Source organism: Thermobia domestica, chromosome 11, assembly GCF_964235325.1.
Source record: "Thermobia domestica chromosome 11, izTheDome1.hap1.1, whole genome shotgun sequence".
Lineage (NCBI taxonomy): Eukaryota > Metazoa > Arthropoda > Insecta > Zygentoma > Lepismatidae > Thermobia > Thermobia domestica.
This window is the reverse complement of record NC_137464.1, coordinates 75,980,112-76,007,527: the sequence shown is the minus strand read 5'-3', so window position 1 is coordinate 76,007,527 and position 27,416 is coordinate 75,980,112. Positions and strand designations below refer to the sequence as shown.

The following is a 27,416-nucleotide window of genomic DNA, read 5'->3' as shown; positions in this document are numbered from 1 at the left end:
GTTTGTCTGAAAATTTTCATTATAGACCTACTTATATTTTCCTATTAAGGTGTCCCCCCTTACAGATTTTGGTAAGGGGGAAACGCAAGTGTAAAATTTTTGGTGGGGGGGAAATGCCTCCCCCCCGGGATTTCGCACCCTGCCTACCAATGTTCCTCAACTGATTTGTCTTACAATATTTCGAGTGCTACACTCGGCCACTTCTCCTCAGGGGAAAACAGTGAAAAAATTGTTAGAGGATAAAATTACCAAACAAGATTTATTCAAGTGCTGCACCATTACCGGAACTATCTAACGAGGAATGCTTATCACCTGTAAAATAGGTTTGAGAAATCTGAAAAAGCGGATTTAGAAGATCCCTGATTTTTTAATTTTTTTAAAATATTTTCTTTCTTTATTTGCCGTGTTGTAGCTGCTAATAGTCATAAATAATGAAACTATGGTAAACAGAACTTCTTGATCATGAACCTAGAATTTCTAACATTTCAAGTCAAATTCACATCTTTGTTAAAACACATGTAAGTAGGGCCGGACCTACACAATTTTCCACCCCATGAAATAACATCATTTCCCACTCCTCATTCCCGAGAAAGAACATATCTTAGCCGCGATTTTATGTACGTTAATTCATTAATCTTAGTAGCATTAATGAAAATATAGGACAATGAATTCAAATAATAATAATAATAATAATAATAATAATAATAATAATAATAATAATAATAATAATAATAATAATAACTTTACTTTCAGTTCTGCGAACAGCTCTTTAGCAGAAATACCGTACTTACTAACCAATATGCAATCATTTGCTGGAATACACATACTATTTAATATAAATAAAATCAAGAGTGTGTTTGTCTGTCTGTCTGTCTGTGTGCGGCCTGGGGACTAGACGAGTGGACCGAGAGTTATCAAACTTGGGTTACAGGTACCTTGGTCCTGGTCCCAGACCAAGATTTTTTTTTATTATTTCGAACCAGGGGGTCTCAGTGGGACGTATACCCGGACATGTAAAAGTAGTAGAAAATGGTCGATATTAGTGTCGAATTCATAGTTTTAGCGGTCGCTGAGATCAATGGTGAAACTCTGATCGCAGTAACTTCTAAATTCACCTCATTTGGCTACGGGCTGGAGATCACCAGAGCGGGTTACCAAAATATGTAAAAATAATCCAAAATGACCGATATTAGTGTCAAATCCATAATTTTCGCGGTCGCTGAGATGAATGTTGATACTCTTATAAGCGTTGACTTCCAAACACAACCCCCATGCGAAGAATGGGTATTTCAGCTACAAATAATAAAGTATAAGATAATTATCAACTGCTTAGGTTCAAGCCGTAGTCAGAAAGATACAATATTAAAATTCATTAGATTCAAGTTCATTTTTAGAATAGGATTAAAATCAAAACTGTAAATTTGTTAACCCCTTTCTGCATAATTTTTTTCTTTTAGCGAAAAAAAATTAGTAGGCTCTATTGGAAATCCTCATACTTGAAAAATGAATTAAAACTTGAATTTTAGATTTTTCACTTAATTCCGGCGAGAAATAAGTAAGTGCCATATATGACACACTTACAACTCACAAAGAACATGCCAGATGACACCAAAATCTCTTATTCATACACGTCAATATCTCACACAGCAGACAAAACAGTCATTTGGTGCCTTTGATAAATCACAAAAAAGCTAAAGTAAAAAAAAAAAAAAAAAAAAGTATGTGCCATATATGGCACGGCATGCGTTGAAGGGTTAATAATATGTTTCAGAAGAATGTAAATTAAAGTTTTATTTAGTTTCCCTTTAAGAAATATTAATCACTTTTTGTTAAAATTACACATCCAGTACTGTCCACGCGACCATAAACATATGGAACGTATTTGACTGTAATATGCAAGTAGACGGGTAAGATTGGTAAATTTAGCTATCAACATCATGGTCTCAGGTTCCAGTAAGAAACCTTTATTTTAAATAATTTATTTTTCATTTATTTCAATTTTATATATCTATATCTATATCTATATCTATATCTATATCTATATCTATATCTATCTATCTATCTATATACATATATATATATATATATATATATATATATATATATATATATATATATATATATATATATATATATATATTATGCAGTGGTGCATCTAGAAGGCAAAAACTGGGGGAGCGGGCAGCCAGAACCCAAACTATAATAGGTATATCATGAATTAACTGTAAACTTTCAAAAACATATAAATAATAACTTCAATTATTTATGTCACTCAAAAAAATGGGAGGGCGTAGGTCACCCGGTCTCGGGATAGATCTGCCATTGATTTTATGTAAGTTTTTGCCGACCTTAAAAGTTTCCGCACAGAAACCTCTCTAACATAGCATATACTACATTTTATCTATCATCCATATCATAAGCATTGGAGTGTTGCCAACTCAATAGTAACTTGTTTTCAAATGACAGTGCCTACATCTAGTTATTCGACATAAAATGATACAAACTAGCAATGATACAAACTTTGCGAAAAACACTGGGAGATATATTGCTCAAGCACTGGTCTAGTTTACAGATTACAAAATAGAGAAAAAGACATTGATTTGAATTTAAATAATTTCGGGAGGTTATCACCGTAATATCATTACCATTTAGGGATGGGCAAAACCGGTTTTTTAAATAAAAAACAGAAACCGGTTTTAAGAAAACCGAAAAACCGACATTTCGGTTTTCTCCAAAAAACGGTCCAGTTTATCACCGAAACCGGTTTCGGTTTTCTCCAAAAAACGGTTCGGTTTTTCAACGAAACCGGTTTCGGTTTTCTTCAAAACCGGTTCGGTTCTCACCAAAACTGGTTTCGGTGAAAACTTTTGGAAAACACATAAAACTATTTCTGTGAAACGGATTCGGTTTCTGGAGAACAACGAAACACTATTCTGGTCACAAATAGAATAAATTTAAAAAAAAAAACGGAACAGGTTTTGAAGAAAACCGAAACCGGATCCAGCTAAAAAACGAACCGGTTTGGAGAAAACCGACAACCGGTTTCGGTGAAAACTGAACAGGTTTTGGAGAAAACCGAACCGAAACTGGTTTTTTGAAAATTTTCAAAAACCGGTTTCGGTTTTTCTAAAATCGAAAACCAAAAAACCGGTTTTTGTGCCCACCACTATTACCATTAATAAAATTAATGAGTTTCATTTCACAGTCTGAAACTACCGTAGCTTTTCTGAAGTAGTACATCCATAACTACTGGTTCCAATAGAAGAATAAGATCAAAGATAGAACCTCTTCCTCAGAGGCTGAATCAGGGGCGTAAATAAGGGCCCCGCAGACCCCGCATTGCGGGGGGCCTCAAGCCATCAGGGGCTCCCAAATCGTGAAGGTGGACGTAGAGAAGGGTCCCCACTCCATGCTCTTTGTGGGGAGACCACCAAACCTTTAGTTACGCCACTGCGCTGAATCAACGTAGAAAACTGTTTATCTCTGTCTATTTCCATTTTGTCCATTATGCAATCAGTATTGCAACCGAAAAATCGAAATTTTCAACACTTCCGGTTTGAACGGATCAAGCCAGCCCAAAAAATATAGGGGAAGCCGGTAGAAGTTAGGGAGGCCTGATCCAACCATATTATAGTTCATCACCATATTATAGAATATTTCAATTTGCAAAGCTACCGTGAAAATTTTAGGGGGCCAGTAAAAATTTAGGGAGGCTGCCCCCTAGACCCCTGTGGATACGGGTCTGGAGCAGATAGATAAGAGTCAAAACAAAACTGATATCTGCAACGCTGAATTTGATAGAAAACCGCTTTTCGATACCTCTTACAGTTCTTATTCTATGAAATCGAAAGTTCTAGTAAATTTCAATCACTTCTGGTTTCGGTACAGTGTTATTGGGGTGATGACATGTCTTCTTAAGACGTTGAATCGACTGAAAAAATCAGCTTGTCGCTGTTATTGTTTTTGTTTCATGGGCGGTAAATGTAGAAATCGGTAATGGTTTCTTTCTAACACTTCCGGTTCAAATAGATGGTTAACAGAGAAGATTGAATTTTTTTCTCGGATCGCTCAATCGACTGCGAAAAGCAATCTATATATATAAAAGAGAACGTACAAAATCCTTTGTCCGCTCATCACGCTAATACGGCTGAACCAATTTCTTTCATTTTTGGGGGGTTATTAGGATTTGGACCCTAGATGGTTTTTATCATATCACTTTAATTTTTAATTACCAGTGTCTTGAGATAATTGACCATTCAAGTGTCCATAACGTACAAATCCTTTGTTATTAGTTCATCATAGGTAAAAATAAACGTATTTATATGCAACCCGCATGACCGTGTCACTCGGCGGGTTAACATAAATGACAGGCGATATACAGCGGAAAATAGCTTGAATCTTCTGTTTAAAATTTTTTAATTGATTTGCTTATTTTTAGACACTTTTACAATATGCCAGCACCGGGATGACCGCAGCGAAGCGGGGCGGGTTAACATAAATGACAGGCGATATAATGTTAAGATTTACTGCAATCTTCTATGGTTTTTATCATATCACTTGAAAGCGAAAAAGTAAAAATTATCTAAGTAACAAAGTTTATTGCGTTCCGGGGTGACCGCAGCGAAGCGGGGTGAACGCTGCTAGTTCTCGATATATTTAACCGTTTTCGCTATGGAAATCAGTGTTAAGTATGTTCTTTGGAAGTACTTGTAAATTTCAACCACTTCTGTTCAGTAGAGTGTTGCGGGTTGTGACGATATGTTCTCTTCAGGCGCTAAATCGATTGCAGGAAACGGCTTCTCGCTTCTACTACTGTTTTTGTTGTATGGTGATAAAAAAAAAAGTTTTAACCGGAAATAGTTAATTTGAACCACTTTCGGTTTGAGTAGAGGGTTAACGGAGAAGATAGAACCTACTCTCGGGACGCTGAATCGATTGCAAGAAACTGATTCTCGAAATCTCTTACTGATTTGCTCTGATACCTGTCAACAGACGGAAGGATGGACGGACACAGTCGTTTTATAAAACTCCCGACACTTATACACTGCATAGATTGGAAGTCTAAAATTGATACTCATTGCCGGAGCATAGAGTTGTTAGCTATAGTAATTAGAAGACACAACTTTGCGATGAATCTACTAAGTACACTATTAATCTCTAAAGCACACATGGACACATAGCACATGGACGTCCACGGGATGTACGAGACTGATCCACAATACACTACGGGACATCCCGGGATCAGCTGAATTTGCTCCCAGGACATCCACAGGACGTCCGTAGGATATCCAGATGTTCGATTATATCCCGAATAACGAGATATTCAACGGGACCTCAAATGGATGTCCACTGGTAAATCGTGGGACAATGTGGTCCGGTGTGGGATTTCCCTGGGATCTCCTGTCCCATCCGGGACGTCCCGTAGATATTTTGCATGGAAATTATTTATAGTTGAAATAAATGAAAGTAACGGCTTATCCAAGTTTGGTTTTCTCTGAAAATCAACACTGCTATCCTGAATAATTTATAATTTACTTGTAAATAAAGTACGAGTTTATTCCTTTCCGCACGGGAGAGGAAATTCTTGGATTATCTTCATGAAACCGTTTTTTACATAATACATGTATAGAACATTTTCATTTTTAAAAAAATGCGTGGGTCCATCGTAGGTTCTGAGAAAGTGGACCAGCACAATTGTGCGCGTTTTGAAGCTGTAGTGAACGTGAAAAATGAAAAACTCTCGCTTGTGTAATACAAAAAAGCTACCCACACAATTGTGCGGACTCGTTCGGAAAGGGATATTGTATTGTATCGTCTATTGCGGGCGCGGTGGCTCAGTGGTAGAGCGTTCACCTCCGGTGCTTGGGGTCCCTAGTTCGATCCCAGGTCGCACCGTGTGAACTTTGTGGTGGACAAACACCGTGCTCATGGTTTTTCTCGGGGTTCTCCCGTTTCCTCCCACTTTCTTCATTCCGCCATTTCATTCATTTCTCATCGTCACCAGTGTTTCTTTCAGAAACAATGTTCCGGGGGGCACAGTATTCCGAGGAGGCACTACTGATACTATTCTATTTATTATTATACAGGTATTATAGACGTATTATTTTGGTCAGCTCCTGGGGGCACTCTCAGAGTTCCGGGAGGGCACTGCCCTCCAAAAAACAGGTCTGGAAGAAACACTGATCGTCACCGTCTCGTTTAGCCTAACTGGCATAACTGTGGGACGTAAAGTTGAAAGATTTCATTTCATTTCATTTTGAATCGTATATTGTATCCCTTTCCAAATCCATGATTAATTAAATTAATTTTGATGAAAGGCTTCCGTCACGTAAAGATTAGTGTTGCCCACAAGACGAGACGAGAAATAAGATTGTCTCGTCTCGTTCTGTAAATTTATGTAGAAAATTTATAGCCTGATTTTCTCCTTTATTTCATCGAGCAGTGATCACAATCTTTCCGTGTCACGAGAGATCCACGAAGGGTGTGATACAACAACATCTAAACCATATTTATTATTGAAGCATGGCCTCTTTACTGTGTAATGGCCTCTTTATCTTTAAGCCTTGATAATGCTCTTCATTGTGTTTGTTTCGTCACTGCATCAATTTATAGTTTTTATACTGTGAATCATATAACAGTAGAACAATGTTTTGGATCTAAGACTTGCAAAATTTCTCGTCTAGAAAACAGTAGTAGGGGTCCCCGTATGGCTTAATGGCTCAAAGGTCAAAGGTCAATGACCTTGGCCCGGGGTCAATGACCTAGGGGTACCTAGGACCACCCCCTCTACATTTTGGCAGGGGTACCTTGGCCCACCCCCTAAATTTTGGCAGGGGTACATAGGACCACCCCCCTTAAATTTTGGAAATTGCCAAATCTAAAAATTTGGTATGGTAGCCTAGGACCATAGTATGTACCTCTATCAGTATTGGGTGTCTATGTCGTTCCCTTTTATGGGTAAAAAATTGCCAAAAATTCAAATTTCGGGGTTTTTTGACCTAATTTATCCCCTTTGATGAGGTATTATTACCCTATATAGTTATATGGGCGTATACAGGGGTCCATTACCTTTCATAACATATGGGTATATTAATGCACCCCTTGAAAAATTTGGGAGGGGTACCTTGGCCCACCCCTTAAATTTTGGAAATTGCCCAATTTCAACATGTGGTATCATAGTACAGGACCCTAATATGTATCATGATAAATTTGGGTGGTCTACCTCATTCCCTTCTAGGGGTACAAAATTGCCAAAAATATAAACGTAAGCAATACGTTGTACCACGTGTTTGGTTTTTCGACCTAATTTATCTCCTTGGATGAGGTCCTATTACCTTATATGATTATATGGTCATGTATAGGGGTCCATTACCTTTCATAAGACATGGGTATATTAATGCACCCCGGGAGGGGTACCTTGGCCCACCACTTAAATTTTGGAAATTGACCAATTTCAACATTGGGTATTATAGTATAGGACCCTAATATGTATTATGATAAATTTGGGTGGTCCACCTCATTCCCTTTTGGGGTACAAAATTGCCAAAAATATAAACGTAAGCAATACGTTATACCACGTGTTTGGTTTTCGGCCTAATTATGTGCTTGGATGGGGTCCTATTACCTTATATAGTTATATGATCATGTATAGGGGTCTATTACATATCATAAGACATAGGTACATTTGTGCACCCCGGGAGGGGTACCTTGGCCCACCCCTTAAATTTTGGAAATTGACCAATTTAAACATTTGGTATTATAGTACAAGACCCTAATATGAATTATGATAAATTTGGGTGGTCCACCTCGTTCCCTTCTAGGGGTACAAAATTGCCAAAAATATAAATGTAAGCAATACGTTATACCACGTGTTTGGTTTTTGGCCGATTTTATTCCATTTGATGAGGTGTTATTACCTTATATGTTTACATGAGCGTATACAGGAGTCTATTACCTTTCATAAGACATGGATATATTGATGCACCCCAGGAGGGGTACCTTGGCCCAACCTTTAATTTTGGAAATTGCTTAATTTCAACATGTGGTGTCATAGTACTGGATCCTAATATGTATCATGATAAATGTGGGTGGTCCACCTCGTTCCCTTTTAGGGGTACACAATTGCCAAAATATAAACGTAAGCAATACGTTATACCACGTGTTTGATTTTGACCTAATTTATCTCCTTGATCAGGTCCTATTACATCATATAGTTATATGGTCATGTATAGGGGTCCATTCCCTATCATAAGACATAGGTACATTTGTGCACCCCCGGGAGGGGTACAATGGCCCACCCCTTTAATTTGGAAATTGCTCAATTAAACATTTGGTATTACAGTATAAGACCCTAATATGGATCACTATAAATTTGGGTGGTCCACCTCGTTCCCTTTTAGGGTACAAAATTGACAAAATATAAACGTAAGCATTACGTTGTACCACGTGTTTGGTTTTTGACCTAATTTATTCCTTTGGATGAGGTCCTATTACCTTATATGGTTATATGGTCATGTATAGGGGTCCTCGCTATCATAGTACATGACCTCAATATGTATCATGATAAATTTGGGTGGTCCATCTTGTTCCCTTTCATGGGTAAAAATTGCTAAAATATAAACATAAGCAATATGTTGTACCATGTGTTTGGTTTTTGCCCAATTTCTCCCCTTTGATGAGGTTCTATTACCTTATATGGTTATATGGTCATGTATATAGGTTCATTTCCTATCATAAGATATGGGTACATTGACGCACCCTTTAAAAATTTGGGAGGGGTATCTTGGCTCATCCAATCGGTTTTAGAAATTGTTTAATATAAGCATTTGGTATCATAGTACAGGACTTCAATATGTACCACTATAAATTTGGATGGTCCACATCGTTCCCTTTCATGGGTAAAGAACCCATTGGTATTCCTCTTATGACCAAATACGAGGGCTATCCAGAAAGTAGATTACGTTTTGGAATAAAAAATCAACAAAGTATAGGAAACAAATTTTATTATATACAGATGAAAGCCACACACAAATACTACTTCTCGACATAGTCACCATTCAAATTAAGGCATTTATCGTAGCGATGTACGAGCTTGGAAATTCCTTCGTCGAAAAATTCGGCCGCCTGCGACTTCAACCACTTCGTTACCTCTTCTTGCAGCTGTTCGTCGTCATCAAAACGCTGCATAGCCAGCCACTTCTTCATTGCTGGGAATAGGTGGAAGTCGCTCGGTGCCAGGTCGGGACTGTACGGCGGATGAGGAAACAACTCCCACTGAAAAGATTCAAGAACTTCACGCGTGACATTTGCCGTGTGGGGCCGGGCGTTGTCGTGAATCAACAAGATCTTAGAGCTCAACATTCCTCTGCGCTTGTTTTGAATTGCTCTTCTGAGGTTTTGCAGTGTTTGGCAATACCTTTGAGCGTTTATTGTAGTGCCTCTTTCCAGGAAGTCCACCAAAATCACACCTTTTCTGTCCCAAAAAACAGTCGCCATCATCTTCCTTGCCGACATTGTTTGCATGCATTTCTTGGGTTTTTGGGGAGAACCTGTGTGCCCCCACTGCATTGATTGCAATTTCGTTTCACAGTTCACGTGTTTCACCCATGTTTCGTCACCAGTAACGATGCGATCGAGTAAAGAGTCATCATCCTTATTGTAGGCGTCCAAAAAGTGCAACGCTGCAGCCATTCGCTGATTTTTGTGGTCCTCTGTCAAGATTTTTGGAATCCATCTTGCACAAAACTTGTGGTAACCAAGCTTTTCGCTGATGATTTCGTGCAACAAACTTCGCGAAATTTGTGGAAAACTCAAAGAAAGTTCCGTTATTGTGAACTTTCGATTTTCACGGACTTTAACATCGACTTTTTCGACAAGTTCGGCAGTCACTTTTCTGGGTCTCCCACTTCGATCTTCGTCGTGAACATTGGTTCGGCCATTTTTAAATCTTATGACCCACTGTCGCACTCCACCTTCAGTGATAATGTTGTCCCCATACACTTCACACAGCTGCCGATAGATTTCTATCGGTTTACAGTTTTTTGCTGTCAGAAACCTTATTACTGCACGCACCTCGCAGGATTTTCAATTAACGCAGACATTTCAAACCGTCACAGTATCTTAACGGAGCACAGCACGAACCTCTCACTAGCACGGCTAGATGCCGACTGAGCTGCGCAACGCTCTGACCCCAAGATGGCCGCGCTAGCCCCGCCCCTAGCGGACACAGACGAAAACGTAATCTACTTTCTGGATAGCCCTCGTATTCAAAATTTAAAGGTTATTGACCGGCTTTATTATTGAATAAGTACAGGATTTATTACTTTTTCATAAGACACAGGTGTATTTGTGTACCAATCTTAAATTTTGGGAGGGGGTACATTTCTTATTGTCATATCAATAATTGGTAATTGTTCTTAAAATTGGATAGTATCTCATTCATTGGGTAAATCATTGTCAAATATGAGTATGATCACGTGATCAGTTATTAACCTATGATGGGATTAGGAGTCCAGAACATTGGTACATTGAAACTTTGTAGGATAATTTGAGAATTGTCAAATGAAATTACGTCATTGGTTTTGATTATTCCCGCCAAATATAAACGTAAGCAAGACGTTGTACCACGTGATTGTCCTTGATGAGGTAGTGTACAGGGATTCATTTCCTTTGTTGTGGTACTTCTTAAGTTTGAGTACACACACACTTCTAGAAAACAGTTGGTTCTACTCAGGTAAACAATTGACGGACATTATTGACCTTATTGAACATATAATGATATGATTAATTCTAAGACTTAGGTATATCAAGAGAAGTATTCTTTAAATTTGGGAATGGTGATAAACAGAATTTTAACATAAGGCGCGAAATTTGAAACAATACATTGAACTTTAGTCACAGCTCATAGTCTAAGATCATTGGTGGTGATTGATTTGAAATCTGATAGCTAACCTTATTGAATCTTATGACTCATAGACGAAAGGCAATACATGCTACAACAGTTTGAAATTTAATCATAAGGTGATGTAATCTGACACTAGCAAAGTTATTGTTAATGCAATTTGATTGGCTGATCACTATCTTTCCTGCAATCTGATTGGTTGATCACTATCTTTCGTGCAATCTGATTGGTTGATGATTTTCAAATCTTTGCTGCATTCAGTTTTAAGTTTTGTTTAACATTTAAAAATCTTGGTTTCGTTTAACATTTTGCACTCACTGATAAATATGATCAAAACCGTTTATTTGTTAATCGAATAGTTAAAAACCGGATAAAGTTTGACGGTTAACCGTGAAACGTAAAATTTTTGAAACTTTTTGTTTGAAAATTCTTGCTTTCAAATTTTTGTTTGAATTTTTTGTTTCAGAATTTTATTTGAAATTTTTTTTGACAACTTTTGTTTCAAAATTTTTTGTTTAAAAATTTTTCGTTTGAAATTTAAAAAAAATTTTCGTTTCAAAATTTTGTTTAAAATTTTTTCGTTTCCAAATTTTTTGTTTGAAAATTTTTGTTTCAAAATTTTGTTTTAAATTTTTTTGTTTCAAAATTTTGTTTGAATTTTTTTCGTTTGAAATTTTTTTGAATTTTTTCGTTTCAAAATTTTTTTCAAACTTTTGTTTCAAAGATTTTTGTTCGAAATTTTTGTTTGTAAACTTTTTTCAGGAGGAAAGATGTGTACTTCTAACGATAAAGAGTTCATCTTCGCAAACTATTATCCAATAAATATATTTCAAACAAAACATGTGATGATTGGTATCAGTGCTAGAACATTTGAACAAGTAATTCGATTGGGCAAAGCGGAACAATTTGGTGTACAACTGACCTGTGAAGAATGGCACGAATCGACCAAATGAACGATTATTTTCATGATGAGCTAAATGTGACCATAGTCAAATCATTAGGCTCAAATCATGAAGTGGTGTTGCGTACAGTCCTCGAAGAGAAGATGGTGTTGTTACGTAAAAAGAGTACATTCCATGTCCCTCGCAACATGGTGTATCTAACGGAAACAGAATGGAACAAATTCATCAGCGTATTTCAGTGTGTGAAACATGCAGTGGAAGTGTGCAACAAAACAAGTATATTCCTGAAAAAGTACTATTTTGAAAAATGTGTTATGCATATTGTACAACATGTATCTAGACATTGTGATGGTTGTCAACATCGTTCGTGGGTGCATACCTGTATTGATAAACAGTTTATTTGTGATCAAATGGACATTGAGTTTCCACCAATTGATATTGCAATAGACCTTAAAAGACTTCAATTGGAATTAAAATTATATGCTAAAGACAAACTAGTGCAAGAAGTTCAAAATACATTGTATCTACAATATCCAGAACCACTATCTGGTATGGATGTATGTGGAGTGTAATAAAATGATCCATTTCAATGATTTGTATTTTTTCATTTCAAGTACAACCCCATATTCTGACGTGTACTATTGCATCATGAAAAAACAATGTTGTCAAAGATTTTTGCTCTAAACAGTTCCGGTTCTTTACTAATGAGTGCAGAAACTTAAAAAATGTCAAACCAAAATTTTCCAAACAATAATTTCAAACAAAAAAGTTTACAAACAAAAATTTCGAACAAAAATCTTTGAAACAAAAGTTTGAAAAAATTTTGAAACGAAAAAAATTCAAACAAAAAAATTTCAAACGAAAAAAATTCAAACAAAATTTTGAAACAAAAAAATTTAAAACAAAATTTTGAAACAAAAATTTTCAAAAAAAAATTTGGAAACGAAAAAATTTTAAACAAAATTTTGAAACGAAATTTTTTTTTTAAATTTCAAACGAAAAATTTTTAAACAAAAAATTTTGAAACAAAAGTTGTCAAAAAAAATTTCAAATAAAATTCTGAAACAAAAAATTCAAACAAAAATTTGAAAGCAAGAATTTTCAAACAAAAAGTTTCAAAAATTTTACGTTTCACGGTTAACCGTCAAACTTTATCCGGTTTTTAACTATTCGATTAACAAATAAACGGTTTTGATCATATTTATCAGTGAGTGCAAAATGTTAAACGAAACCAAGATTTTTAAATGTTAAACAAAACTTAAAACTGAATGCAGCAAAGATTTGAAAATCATCAACCAATCAGATTGCACGAAAGATAGTGATCAACCAATCAGATTGCAGGAAAGATAGTGATCAGCCAATCGAATTGCATTAACAATAACTTTGCTAGTGTCAGATTACATCACCTTATGATTAAATTTCAAACTGTTGTAGCATGTATTGCCTTTCGTCTATGAGTCATAAGATTCAATAAGGTTAGCTATCAGATTTCAAATCAATCACCACCAATGATCTTAGACTATGAGCTGTGACTAAAGTTCAATGTATTGTTTCAAATTTCGCGCCTTATGTTAAAATTCTGTTTATCACCATTCCCAAATTTAAAGAATACTTCTCTTGATATACCTAAGTCTTAGAATTAATCATATCATTATATGTTCAATAAGGTCAATAATGTCCGTCAATTGTTTACCTGAGTAGAACCAACTGTTTTCTAGAAGTGTGTGTGTACTCAAACTTAAGAAGTACCACAACAAAGGAAATGAATCCCTGTACACTACCTCATCAAGGACAATCACGTGGTACAACGTCTTGCTTACGTTTATATTTGGCGGGAATAATCAAAACCAATGACGTAATTTCATTTGACAATTCTCAAATTATCCTACAAAGTTTCAATGTACCAATGTTCTGGACTCCTAATCCCATCATAGGTTAATAACTGATCACGTGATCATACTCATATTTGACAATGATTTACCCAATGAATGTGATACTATCCAATTTTAAGAACAATTACCAATTATTGATATGACAATAAGAAATGTACCCCCTCCCAAAATTTAAGATTGGTACACAAATACACCTGTGTCTTATGAAAAAGTAATAAATCCTGTACTTATTCAATAATAAAGCCGGTCAATAACCTTTAAATTTTGAATATTTGGTCATAAGAGGAATACCAATGGGTTCTTTACCCATGAAAGGGAACGATGTGGACCATCCAAATTTATAGTGGTACATATTGAAGTCCTGTACTATGATACCAAATGCTTATATTAAACAATTTCTAAAACCGAGTGGATGAGCCAAGATACCCCTCCCAAATTTTTAAAGGGTGCGTCAATGTACCCATATCTTATGATAGGAAATGAACCTATATACATGACCATATAACCATATAAGGTAATAGAACCTCATCAAAGGGGAGAAATTGGGCAAAAACCAAACACATGGTACAACATATTGCTTATGTTTATATTTTAGCAATTTTTACCCATGAAAGGGAACAAGATGGACCACCCAAATTTATCATGATACATATTGAGGTCATGTACTATGATAGCGAGGACCCCTATACATGACCATATAACCATATAAGGTAATAGGACCTCATCCAAAGGAATAAATTAGGTCAAAAACCAAACACGTGGTACAACGTAATGCTTACGTTTATATTTTGTCAATTTTGTACCCTAAAAGGGAACGAGGTGGACCACCCAAATTTATAGTGATCCATATTAGGGTCTTATACTGTAATACCAAATGTTTAATTGAGCAATTTCCAAATTAAAGGGGTGGGCCATTGTACCCCTCCCGGGGGTGCACAAATGTACCTATGTCTTATGATAGGGAATGGACCCCTATACATGACCATATAACTATATGATGTAATAGGACCTGATCAAGGAGATAAATTAGGTCAAAATCAAACACGTGGTATAACGTATTGCTTACGTTTATATTTTGGCAATTGTGTACCCCTAAAAGGGAACGAGGTGGACCACCCACATTTATCATGATACATATTAGGATCCAGTACTATGACACCACATGTTGAAATTAAGCAATTTCCAAAATTAAAGGTTGGGCCAAGGTACCCCTCCTGGGGTGCATCAATATATCCATGTCTTATGAAAGGTAATAGACTCCTGTATACGCTCATGTAAACATATAAGGTAATAACACATCATCAAATGGAATAAAATCGGCCAAAAACCAAACACGTGGTATAACGTATTGCTTACATTTATATTTTTGGCAATTTTGTACCCCTAGAAGGGAACGAGGTGGACCACTCAAATTTATCATAATACATATTAGGGTCTTGTACTATAATACCAAATGTTTAAATTGGTCAATTTCCAAAATTTAAGGGGTGGGCCAAGGTACCCCTCCCGGGGTGCACAAATGTACCTATGTCTTATGATATGTAATAGACCCCTATACATGATCATATAACTATATAAGGTAATAGGACCCCATCCAAGCACATAATTAGGCCGAAAACCAAACACGTGGTATAACGTATTGCTTACGTTTATATTTTTGGCAATTTTGTACCCCAAAAGGGAATGAGGTGGACCACCCAAATTTATCATAATACATATTAGGGTCCTATACTATAATACCCAATGTTGAAATTGGTCAATTTCCAAAATTTAAGTGGTGGGCCAAGGTACCCCTCCCGGGGTGCATTAATATACCCATGTCTTATGAAAGGTAATGGACCCCTATACATGACCATATAATCATATAAGGTAATAGGACCTCATCCAAGGAGATAAATTAGGTCGAAAATCCAAACACGTGGTACAACGTATTGCTTACGTTTATATTTTTGGCAATTTTGTACCCCTAGAAGGGAATGAGGTAGACCACCCAAATTTATCATGATACATATTAGGGTCCTGTACTATGATACCACATGTTGAAATTGGGCAATTTCCAAAATTTAAGGGGTGGGCCAAGGTACCCCTCCCAAATTTTTCAAGGGGTGCATTAATATACCCATATGTTATGAAAGGTAATGGACCCTTGTATACGCCCATATAACTATATAGGGTAATAATACCTCATCAAAGGGGATAAATTAGGTCAAAAAACCCCGAAATTTGAATTTTTGGCAATTTTTTACCCATAAAAGGGAACGACATAGACACCCAATACTGATAGAGGTACATACTATGGTCCTAGGCTACCATACCAAATTTTTAGATTTGGCAATTTCCAAAATTTAAGGGGGGTGGTCCTATGTACCCCTGCCAAAATTTAGGGGGTGGGCCAAGGTACCCCTGCCAAAATGTAGAGGGGGTGGTCCTAGGTACCCCTAGGTCATTGACCCCGGGCCAAGGTCATTGACCTTTGACCTTTGAGCCATTAAGCCATACGGGGACCCCTACTACTAAAACGATATGAGAATTGTCATGATTTCACCTCGTCTCGAATTTGAAAACGCATTTCTCATCTCGTAGGCAACAATAGTCTCTTGTAGATTATGAAAGGGTACGCTAAGGTAATTGGTATGACAGGTAGTTTCTTGAATCCGCGAGGCATTAAGTATATGTAAAATTAGGTGTTTGTTTGATGAAGGCTCTGAGCTATTTTCTTAAACAGTAATTTGGCTCTTACTCTCTTCTTAGGCTGTTTACCGCGCGATTAGCATTTCTAAAAGGCGTGAAGATGTTTAAGTAGTTGTAATTACCCAATGCAAGAATTCAGTGTCTCATTAGAGTACACTTACTGCTGTGTGTGTATATATAAGAAAAAAAAAGTTGGATCTTGTCCAAGGACTAAAATCTTGTTGGGAATGAGATAGAATTTCTAGTATTACGTCCCTCGATTATGTACTGTAGGCTAAAAGAGAAGGATGATTAATAAAAGCGAATAAAAAAATGAAATGATTTTTTTTTTCAATTTTACGTCCCACCGTTATCGACTAAAGGAGACGGTGATTATGAGAAATAAATGGAATGGTAGAATGAATAATGTGGAAGGAATGAAAACCCTGAGAAAACCTACTTACATTGTGTTTTTCCATCACAAAGTCCCCTTGACGCAGGCTAGGATCGAACTAGGGACCCCATGTATCAAAGGCGAACGCTCTACCACTGAGCCACAGCGGCCCGAAAGCGAACGAATATGAAAGAAGCTCATATGTGATCTATGGTGAAACCTGGAACCACTCGCACCAGAGGAGAGCGCTCTATCACTGAGCCACCTCTTGCCTGTCGGTGGCAGTGGTGTGCAGAGAATTTCATCAAGGATATTTGAAGTTCCAAGTTCAGAAGTTTTGCTGCACGTTCATTAGGACACATATGCTAATAAGACTTAAGATTAAAAGGTTTGTACAACCGTCTGTCCGTTACTTCACATAAGAACTCGAATGAAGGCGATTTTTTTTTTTTTTTTTTGGAATAGATATAAGTCGCATGTCGAAGAAAAAGGGACTATTTAAAACTGACAGAAGAAGAAATTTATTGTGATTTATATACAAGTATATATGTATCTTGGCTAGTTTTCATTGTTATCACTATAAACCTCCACACATTTCTGGTAGCGTGGCATTAGCTTCCGTATATCCTCTGAGTAAAAATCTGCTACCTGAGAGCGCAGCCAGTGTAGAACTGATATCTTTAGAACTTCAAGGTCGCTCTAAAGCTTCAGTGCACACCACTTTTTCAGGCAATGAAAAAGAAATAAATCCCTGAGTACAAGGTCGGGGCTGTAAAGGGAATGAGTGAATAATTTTCATCAAAATCTTTGAATTGTCTCAACAATACGAGTAGCTGTGTATAGGCAGACATTGAAAATCAGATTATTTCCATAGCGTTGCATTCATCTCCGTCGATTGATCCCCAGACAAGGTTGCCATGACTCTGTGAACTGATGATGTTTGAATTTCTTCGCTTAGGAGGACCAGAGTGCCACCATAGTATTGACTACTGCTTTGACTTCCCAGTGCAGTGGCGTACGATATCCAGGTTTCATCCCCCGTCACTATATGAGAAAAAAAAGTCATCCCATTCTCCCAACAGTGAAGTCACTGCATCTGTCATTATTTGCTCTTTAAGAGCATCTCTCAGAATTAATTCAATGTTCTCGGGATTGCTGCCAGAGTGAGTATTGCTGTGCTAAGACACCAGGCATCCATAGGATCACCTGTGAATGTAACGCCACTTAGGCCGGCTATACACTATAAGATAGATCCTAGGAAATCTCTTACGATTTATCCTAGAGTCAAAATCTCAACGTGTATGGCAACAGATCCCATGTCATTTCCTGTGTTCTGAACGATCCTATGAGATTTCTCTTGTTTAGAGCACGCTCTATTTCGGAAAGAAAATTCGTAAGATTTCGATTTAAGCGACATCAGGTGAGAGAAAGTGAAAACAAAACAAATGAAAACACAAATGATGAGGTATCTTCTGATCGTGCAGGTTTACTTTAGATGTACCACTCGAAATAATTGTTGAAAAATTATAATTTGTCACTATTTCCTAAATGATTTGCGTTGACCGACATGAAAATATCTTACATAGCATAGATAAAATCCCTGAAGGGAACCAACAAGAGCAATTGTTACTAAACTACAATTCTTTTACGATTTGCGTACAAATACGGGGTCAAGATATATATATATATAGTATAAAAACTATAGTGCAAAAAACGCAAACCAAGTTGTGCTAGGTTGTTTCTAGAAAGTACGAATGCTATTTAACCGAGCCAGAGCAGGGCTAAGCGGGGTCCCGAGCGTCAGTGAGGGGGTGCGAGCGAAGGAAGCAGGCGCGTCAGTTGATGTAGTGAAAACGAGTGGGTTTTGGCAATGATAAGAGTTTGAATAGCACTTGTCATTGTATCGTGGTAGTAGCGCTCCACTCGTAAACATAAATTATAGCTTCTGTAAACTATGCAGAAATACACCGGTGGTGGAAAATAGTATCACCGGTCAACTTTCATATGCACTCACTTACGTAAAAGTTTCGCAGAAGGGGTCCAGAAGTAAGCAGAACATACAAAATTTACAGGAGAAATGGAAGATGCAAGCACTTAGACCTAACACAACCTAACTAAATCTAACCTAATGAAGTTAACTAGCTTAAACTAACCTAATATTAATAGAAGTAAGCGAAATTCTATCACTTTTTGAAAATTGTGTTGGACCCATATACCAATATAATCTAACGTAACATAACCGTAACTAACCTGAACCAACCTAAACTAAACTAATGTGAATATAAACTACCGAAATTGTAGCATTTCTTAGAAAACATAGCTGGACCCTTTCTGTTAAACATTGTCTCACCTATTTTAACCGTCGTTAAAACATTTATAATGATTTTACACTAGTAACCCTACAGTTGTAAACATAAAATACAGGTGTATTACTTTGTATTTAATTATGTTGCTTCCAAAAAATTTGTTCCTTATAAATATGTCTTTTCATGCAAATTATTAAATTTTACTTGTAAATCTTCTAAAATGTGGTGCGCCAAAAGTATACCAGCACCCTTCTGACTCATGCTTTTTTTTAGAGGTATCCAATTTAACAATATAGCGCCTGATATTAATATCAGTGGGATGTGCAGTGTGGTTAGCATAGTAATTCTTCAACTTTATACTTTTATTAAATAGAACTTTTTCACAATGTTGATATAGGTCATTCGGTCAGACAGGAAAAATCTTCACGTGTATGGCACACAAGGGTAAGATTTCCTACAAGATATGTCATAACATTTTTCCGAAGATAAATCCTAAGATATTTCCTAGGATTGATCTCGTAATGTATAGCGCGCCTTACATAGGTGAAACGGGAAGGAACATTGAAGAGAGAATGAAAGAACATCAGCGACACACCAGACTTAAACAACCTGAAAAATCTGCAATAAGCGAACACTGCATACAATACAATCATACGGCCATGTGGGACCAAATTGAAGTACTAAAGAAAAGCAAACAGTTCTGGGACAGGAAAATACATGAATCTCTATTCATCCGTACATACAAGCCATCCATCAGAAACAGAAACAGAAAATTTATAAGTAAGGACGCCCCTCAGGAAAGCCCGTGTCCTGGATAGTGAGTAAGGCATCAACCAACATTCTACATGCCTCTCCTCCATGCTGTTAGTAACCTATAGTATCTGTCGGTGGGGGAGTGTGTGTACCGCGGCCTCTATCTTAACGGAAGACATATACACGCGAATCTGGTATTATGTGTAGATAGAAAGAAAGAAGGGTAAACAAGAAGATAGGACCATCCATCAACAGAGACGAAGGTTATCATCTATCTGACATCTGGATCCAGCTTCTCAATACGAAAAGAACCATTAGCAAATCAGAGAGCAGTTTCCACCAGCAAAATCAGACCACGCCATTGGCCAACAAAAACAACCAATAGGAACACAGCGATTCTTAAAGACCACAACATAAACTGTACGACCAGCACACTTTCACACATAGTTCTGAAGATGTTGCCGGCCCCTTGCCGCTGTATGGTAACGAAAGCTCAGCACAGCAATACTCACTCTGGCAACAATCCCGAGAACATTGGATTAATAGTAGACGCCAGCAAAGCTCCAAGGTCATCTCTCAGAATTGTTGGCATACAGTTGTGATGACCCAGCTTGTCAGCCACTGTTTTCACAGACACTTCTGAAAACTCTTCGGCGAGTTCCGTTATTGTGAACCAGCGATTGGATCGCACTTTCTCGCTAACGTGTTCCACAAAATCGCCCGTCTAAACACTAGGCTTTCCGTTACATTCGTTGTCATAAACATTTAAACACCCTTGCAGGAACTCTCTGCACCATTGTCCGACCTTTCCTTCACTTATTATTGACACACAATTCCCAATAAATGTCAGCAGCATCCTGTATTTTGACGTTTAGAAATTATATGACAGATGGGTGGATTTTGTATTACGAGAGCCATTTCACCTTACTGCTACTCGCATGTACGCAACTATACTCGGCCAGTTCTATCTCTGTTGTAAGGGCAGAATACTAGAGGTAGAGAGGGCAGAATTCCACCTCAGATTATTACGGTTTAAGAAAACGGAAGAGTAGGGGGAAGCTCATTTTACTATTTCAGAGAGCCTTCTTGATCAAAATAATAAAGCAAAAAACAGTCAAGAAAACCTTTTATTCTTCATTTAATGAATGTGAACCACAAACATCATCAAATCATTGCACTTTTATTGTTCCCAGTGTTGCTAACTGACATCAAAGTTAACGAAATTTCGCTAACTTTAAAAGGCTGCAGTTAATTCATGAAGCATTGGTCGAGAATGGTATTTGGTGTGTTTATTATTCATGTAAAGTTGAACCATCTGACAAAATTTCAGAATTTTAAAAGATGGTGTTTTCAAGAAAATGGCGCCCAAAAATGTCGATTTTTGAAAATTTTACAATTTCTCGAATTTTTTGCGACAAAACGGTTGCACACAGAAGCGATACAAAATTGTTTTCGGAAAGCGGGTAATCAGGTCTTACCAATCGTGAAAACAGAATTTTAAAATTCGAACCGGAATTGCTCGAAAAAAATTCGCAAACTTCGACTTTTCAGATAAATTGACGTGCATTTGTTAATTTATGTACGTACAAAAAGATACGCATGCGCAAACCAAACTATAATAAAATATAGTTTATTTATGTCCCTATGTACATACCACAACAAGAATTATAACTCTACCTATCTCCATAGCCGAATGGTGAGGCTCCGAAGTTGACCATTTTCCATGTCTTCTACAATTCATAAATTGTACTCCCCGTCTTTGATGGCCCATTACTTGGTGGGAAATTTTTTTTCGACAAAACAAAAAAATATGGGTCTCTTCAAAAAAATGTCTATAGTTGCTATAAAAAAAGTTTCAACAATATCTGAGATGGTGATGGTACAATTTTATATTTTTTTGCCTGAGTTGAAATGGAAGGCACCTAGAGCAAGCTTCTGCACACGCTTAACTCCACCAGTATTTCCAACCTTGCCTAAAAAAATTGTCGTCCTTTTTTTTGAAATGCACCTTATGGTTAGAACGATTACTTCAGCCGAGTTGGTTAATGTAGTCAATACGTTAACACCTTCATGGGTAATGGTGACTTTAACGGTGGCGATAGCGTGATCCTTTTTATATCTTCAGGAGTTTTTTTTTTTCATAATATCTTTCTGAAGGAAGGAGAAGGATTAAAACCTGGAACTCCTTTTGCGTACGCCACTGTTTGTAGGGGCAACCTTTTTATCATTGAACATTCTAGCATTTTTTACTTGTATGTTAAGTTCGTTATATTGTATGTATAATCTGGCCAGTACATTTGAAGTTATCTATTTCCGAGACAAACTTTTAGCTTCAGTCTGGAAAGGTAATTTACATTGTAGTCATTAACAATCAATTGCAACAACAATTGGAAATAAAATAGAAAGAAGTCAGAGAAAACCTATATTTAAAGAAGCCACCTCAACATTCGCCCAATGACAATGAGGAAGCACTCCGCAAAAACCCTAACCACTAGTAAACGCGCTCTCAGGCTTGCTTCCAGAAAATGATAATTCGAGCATCCGTTGGTCAAGAGCGCATAAGCGAGTGGCTGTGTGCGCTCATGGTATAAAAATATACCACGAGCGCACAAAATCCATCAGAAAGTCGTAACGACGGATATTCGGAACGACCTTCCAGCACTGCATAAAGGCGTGACAGAGACGAATGAAAAAAATGTGTTAAAGAGTACAGAGGGTATACTTTGAAGAGGATATTTTTGGATTAGAAATACACTGTCAGTGCTACTGGTCTGGCTGTTCTCAGACAAATCTCGTACGAGTTTTATGTTTCACCACTGTGCCCTTCGGTTAAAGGAGATGATGGCTGGTTGTAGTTTAGCGTCTTTTTTTTTTTTTTTTTTTTTTTAGCAAAGAATACTAATATATTCAAGCTTCAAGACTCCCACTGGGAAGTGAACCCGGGATCTTGCACACCGAATGAGTGCGTCCTAATCAGTACGTGGCGGGGGAGGGGGGACGGTGGTTCAGTGGTAGAGCGCTTACCTCTGGTGCATGGGTCTTCGGTTCGATCCCCGGTCAAACAAGTTTTTGGTGGGCGACGTCGAGTCCGTGGGATTTCACGTGATAGTTCCTGCCACATTTTTAATCTAGCAATTCTTCCATCATCATTCCCTTACGGTAATCATTTATTTCTCTTAGCCTAACGGACATGACATTATTGTGGGACGTTAAACTGAAATATTTCTAACCACAAAGCCAGTGGGGAGGGCCACGATAAATGAATGGTGATAATAGTAATAACCTGATCTGATCTGATTTAGAGTTTAGGTTCCCTTTTAACAGCGAGACTATGTGAGACGTGGACTTACAGTTTAACGTGAAATCCAAACTACATGAGATCCCGCCGGGAATCGAACTCGAGTCCCACGCCAAAGGAGCGTACGCTAACTGCTTTGCCACGATGATGTTCAGTAATAATAATAATAATAATAATAATAATAATAATAATAATAATAATAATAATAATAATAATAATAATAATAATAATAATAATAATAACGAATGGTAAAAGGGCAATACATAACAGCCATTCCGTGATTGGAATTCTAGTCCTCAACAGAAAGATATGCAGGCAGTAGAATAACTCACGGGTATAGCGCCCACGGAAGCTGTAAAAGCGTCGCTTCCCGGGTAAACAGAATTACGCTTAAGAGTAATGCAGAATATTAATAATGCATTTACGATGCAGAATAATGCATTAAAAATAATTCATTAAACATACCTGCCATAATAAAAATGCACAGCCACACGACACAGAATACATATTCGTATACAGTATTTAACTATAGCGTTTGAAGTATTATTCAAATACTCGTAAAAAATGTTTGAATATTGACATACAGTAATATGATTAAATTTAGAAAATAATAAATAAATAAATAAATACGGAACACTTGGCAAACTGGCGTAATTTGACCATCCGCTAGGTCAGTGGTTCTCAACCGATGTGTCGCGACACGTTGGTGTCACGCAGTCTCCTAAGGTATGTCGTGAATACAGACTGTAAAAGTCAATACCTTCAGCGGTAGCGATAATGATCAGTGCTATAGAGTCCTTATAAAAACTAGTTGGTTTCACTATTTTAATAGATATATTATTATTATTATTATTATTATTATTATTATTATTATTATTATTATTATTATTATTATTATTATTATTATTCATAATGAAAATACCAAACAAGTGTGTCCTGCCTGGACGTTCAGTAAAGTGTCGTCAGACAAAAAATGTTGAGAACTACTGCCCCAGGTATAGTAATTATTATTATTCGTGCCACTAAGGAAGAAGTTATCTAGCCTTTCAAAATAATCAATTTCTATTTAATAGATTATTCCAATTGTAATTTTTACGCTATATCAATTAACGTTTATCAGGAACCAGAATTAGGGGTATCAATTGTTTCCACTGGCATATTTAGAGTCTTGTTTCGGGGGCGGGAGAGAGCTTGAGAATCGCTAAGAAGTATTTGTGTTGTACGTATAAAGCCAAAAAGTAATAATGAAATTATTTCGGGGAGCTTGAGCCCGATAGCCACCCTCTAAATACGCCACTGATTGTCTCCTTGAATTTATATACGTATTTATTATTATTATTATTATTATTATTATTATTATTATTATTATTATTATTTCTGAGATTATTGCATAAGATTGTTCCTTTTTTCAACTGTTGAAGCCCATACAAGAAAGACATAGGAATTATTTAACTAGGAGACAAAACGGGGCGCTCTTTATATTAACGGGATGTTTTGCATCCCGTTTGCATTTTCATCGGAACATTGGACGTCTTCCTTAAAAACGGGAAGTCTGTTCACCCTAGCATATACGGTACGTTTCCTCTCCTCATTGGCGTTGAAGGGAGCTGCGGTGGTTCAGTGGTAAAGCGTTCACCTCTGGTACACGGGGACCTTGATTCGATCCCAGCTAGCGCCCAGTGGACTTTGTGGTGGACAAACAGGGTGTGCATGGATTTCCTCGGAGTTCTCCCGTTTTCTCCCACTTATTTATTCCATCATTTCATTCATTTATCATTCTTATCGTCTCCTTTAGCCTAGCCGGCATAATTATGAGACGTAAAACTGACAGATCTCAGTTAATTTTTCATTCGTGTCGAAAATGCGTGTCATTGATGCATGAAATCGTATTCGATTCCCGAAAGAAAAGCATCGATTCAGGGGCGTCATTTGGGCAGGGCAGGAGGGGCAATTGCCCCCTCCCCCCGAGTCAACTAATATACTAGTACAAAACGTGAAAGTCATGTGTTGGTGGTGCTCTTGCCCCCCCCAAGCGAAGTCTGAAATGACGCCCCTGCATCGATTGTAATATAATGATTCATATCCCACTTTAAGTTGGCTCATTATATGGAGCTTCGATGCTGAAAATAACACAAATACAAACGAATCAACAAAATCAAATGTAGAATTATTTGAACTGAATAATATCAAGGCTAATAGTAGAGTCTACCTGCTCTTAGGCACTATGGCGGATCTATCCCGGGGCCTAAGCCGCCCAGTTTTTTGAATGACAAAAGACATTGAAGCTATTATTTATATATTTTTGAATGTTTATAGTAAACTCATGATATATCTATCATAGTTTGAATTCCGGCTGCTCCCCCTCCCCCCAATTTTACCTTCTAGATTCGCTACTGCTCTTAGCTGTCATTTTGTCATGTCAACCAACTCCTTATTTGTAATGACTAACAGAAATCTTTCCAATACGACAAACTTAAACTCTTCATATTGATTTTATACAATTTTATACTGCATATGAACATAAAATTCAAATACTTATTATGAAAATACAAAAGTCAATTCTCTTGCATATTATTCTTAAGTTAAAAAAGACCCTTAAGTCTAATGAAATATGTATATACATTTTCACTGTTTAAACACAGTTTAAGATTTTCTGATTGAAATTTGCATTTGTACGAATCAAATACGCATTCTGCCGTATTAACTAATTTAGCTGTCAATAAGTTTCAGCAAAACATGCAACACTGTTCAGTTACAAACTCTGCATCATCAAGTCTACACACTTTAAATGAGTGTTCCATTCCACATTTAATTCACATTCTGAGAGAAATGAGTGTTTTAATATTTAAATACGACAGCCATAAACCTACAACTTACTTGCCAAGTCCCTAGTCCAATAATAGGCATATCATGACCCGAAGGTAGACGAACTGTTTTACATTTGGAGTTCATTGTTGGATTAAGTTGATTCTGATTTTCAATCATACTTCCAGGCATTGCGGACTGTAATTAAGAATTCAACTAGGTAAGTGTCATTGAACAGCAATATTTGGGAACACAATTACCGTAAGATTTATAGTTCTTACAAAAAATCCACGAGTATTTACGACAATGAATGTTTAACATTAAGAAACACACTAGAAACTGAAGTAATTTTAGGCCTGTAAAACTGTTGTGCTTGAAACCTGTCCAAGTAGTGCGTTCCATTTTTAGACCGATCTTCAAGGACAACTTATATCTTCTTGACAATTTCCCCAAGTGTTTATTCGAATTCGCACCTCTTCTGTTGTAGCTAATACATAAGTGTTAATTACAAGAATAAAAAACAATAATTATTAGGCTTACTTACCTGCCAAGTGCAAAATCCACTCTTGATCTTCTTCAAACTAGCCTGTCGTATAGCAGGAATATTTGTACTAATATGTTTAATTCTCTCCGGAAATGCAAACGACACGAATATTTGACGTTTGTTGAGCTTGATATAGCTAAATAGACTGGTGTCTGCTCTTCTTGAAGTCTTCCGTGTTAGGTCACGGAGCAAGAAAAAATCGATCCGCGAAAACAACATGTGAATAACGATATTGATTTATTATTTGTTTAAAAGTCAAGGTCAGGTGGGTTTTAGGACACTGTTGTAAATACGAATCCTAGTGAATGTAAGACCTATTATTTTAGTGTGAATTATAATAAAACACCTGCAGATGGCGTGTTTTATTATAATGGCAATTAGATTGAAATTATAATTTAATTTCAATATAAATCCGTACATTTCATAATATGTGCTTAATAGTTTAATAACTTGACAGAGTTTGTATCTTTTTAAAATTAATTCAAAATATTTTGAGATAAACATTCCTTCGGCGTCGGGACAGCGTGAAAAATGTCATGAAACGAGATTACGACACAGCTGTTTTCGTGTCTCCTACAAATCTGCTTCGTAGATGCAACATTGATCGCGGCGGCTGTGCTATACAGGTTCCTGCCAAAACGTCATAGATTTCAATTATCGAGGAAAGTAAGAGCATGCAATTTGTGATTTCAATTTCATGTACCGAGTACTCCATAAGAATTCTGATACATTCACAATGTTTTCTAATTTAAGTAATCACTCCTTCGGAACCAACTGTGTAATGTGCATACTTTCGCTTCTCATGGTCTCGTTTCCCAGTGTTGAAGTTTGACTACAGTGAAATACGCAAGGATCTATCGGGGTTTAAAACGCCCTCTTGAGCAACATATTGCGGGGAATATAAACATTTACTATCTTAACCCTAAGAATCGCAAGTTATTTTAGGATTCCC

The 27,416-nt window shown here is 36.9% G+C and overlaps 1 protein-coding gene across 1 annotated transcript in view; it reads right to left on the bottom strand.

Moving 5' to 3' along the window:
• LOC145664185 (1,5-anhydro-D-fructose reductase-like) overlaps positions 1-26,714 on the bottom strand; it is a 56,306-nt gene extending 29,592 nt beyond the window's left edge. The window contains exons 1-2 of the mRNA XM_081730621.1: positions 26,465-26,714; positions 25,993-26,118 (exon numbers count right to left, since the gene is read on the bottom strand). Of these exons, the coding sequence (XP_081586747.1) occupies positions 25,993-26,118; positions 26,465-26,683 (345 nt within the window). The 5' untranslated portion in view covers positions 26,684-26,714. The remainder of the gene's footprint in view (positions 1-25,992; positions 26,119-26,464) is intronic.
• Between the last annotated feature and the right edge of the window lie 702 nt (positions 26,715-27,416).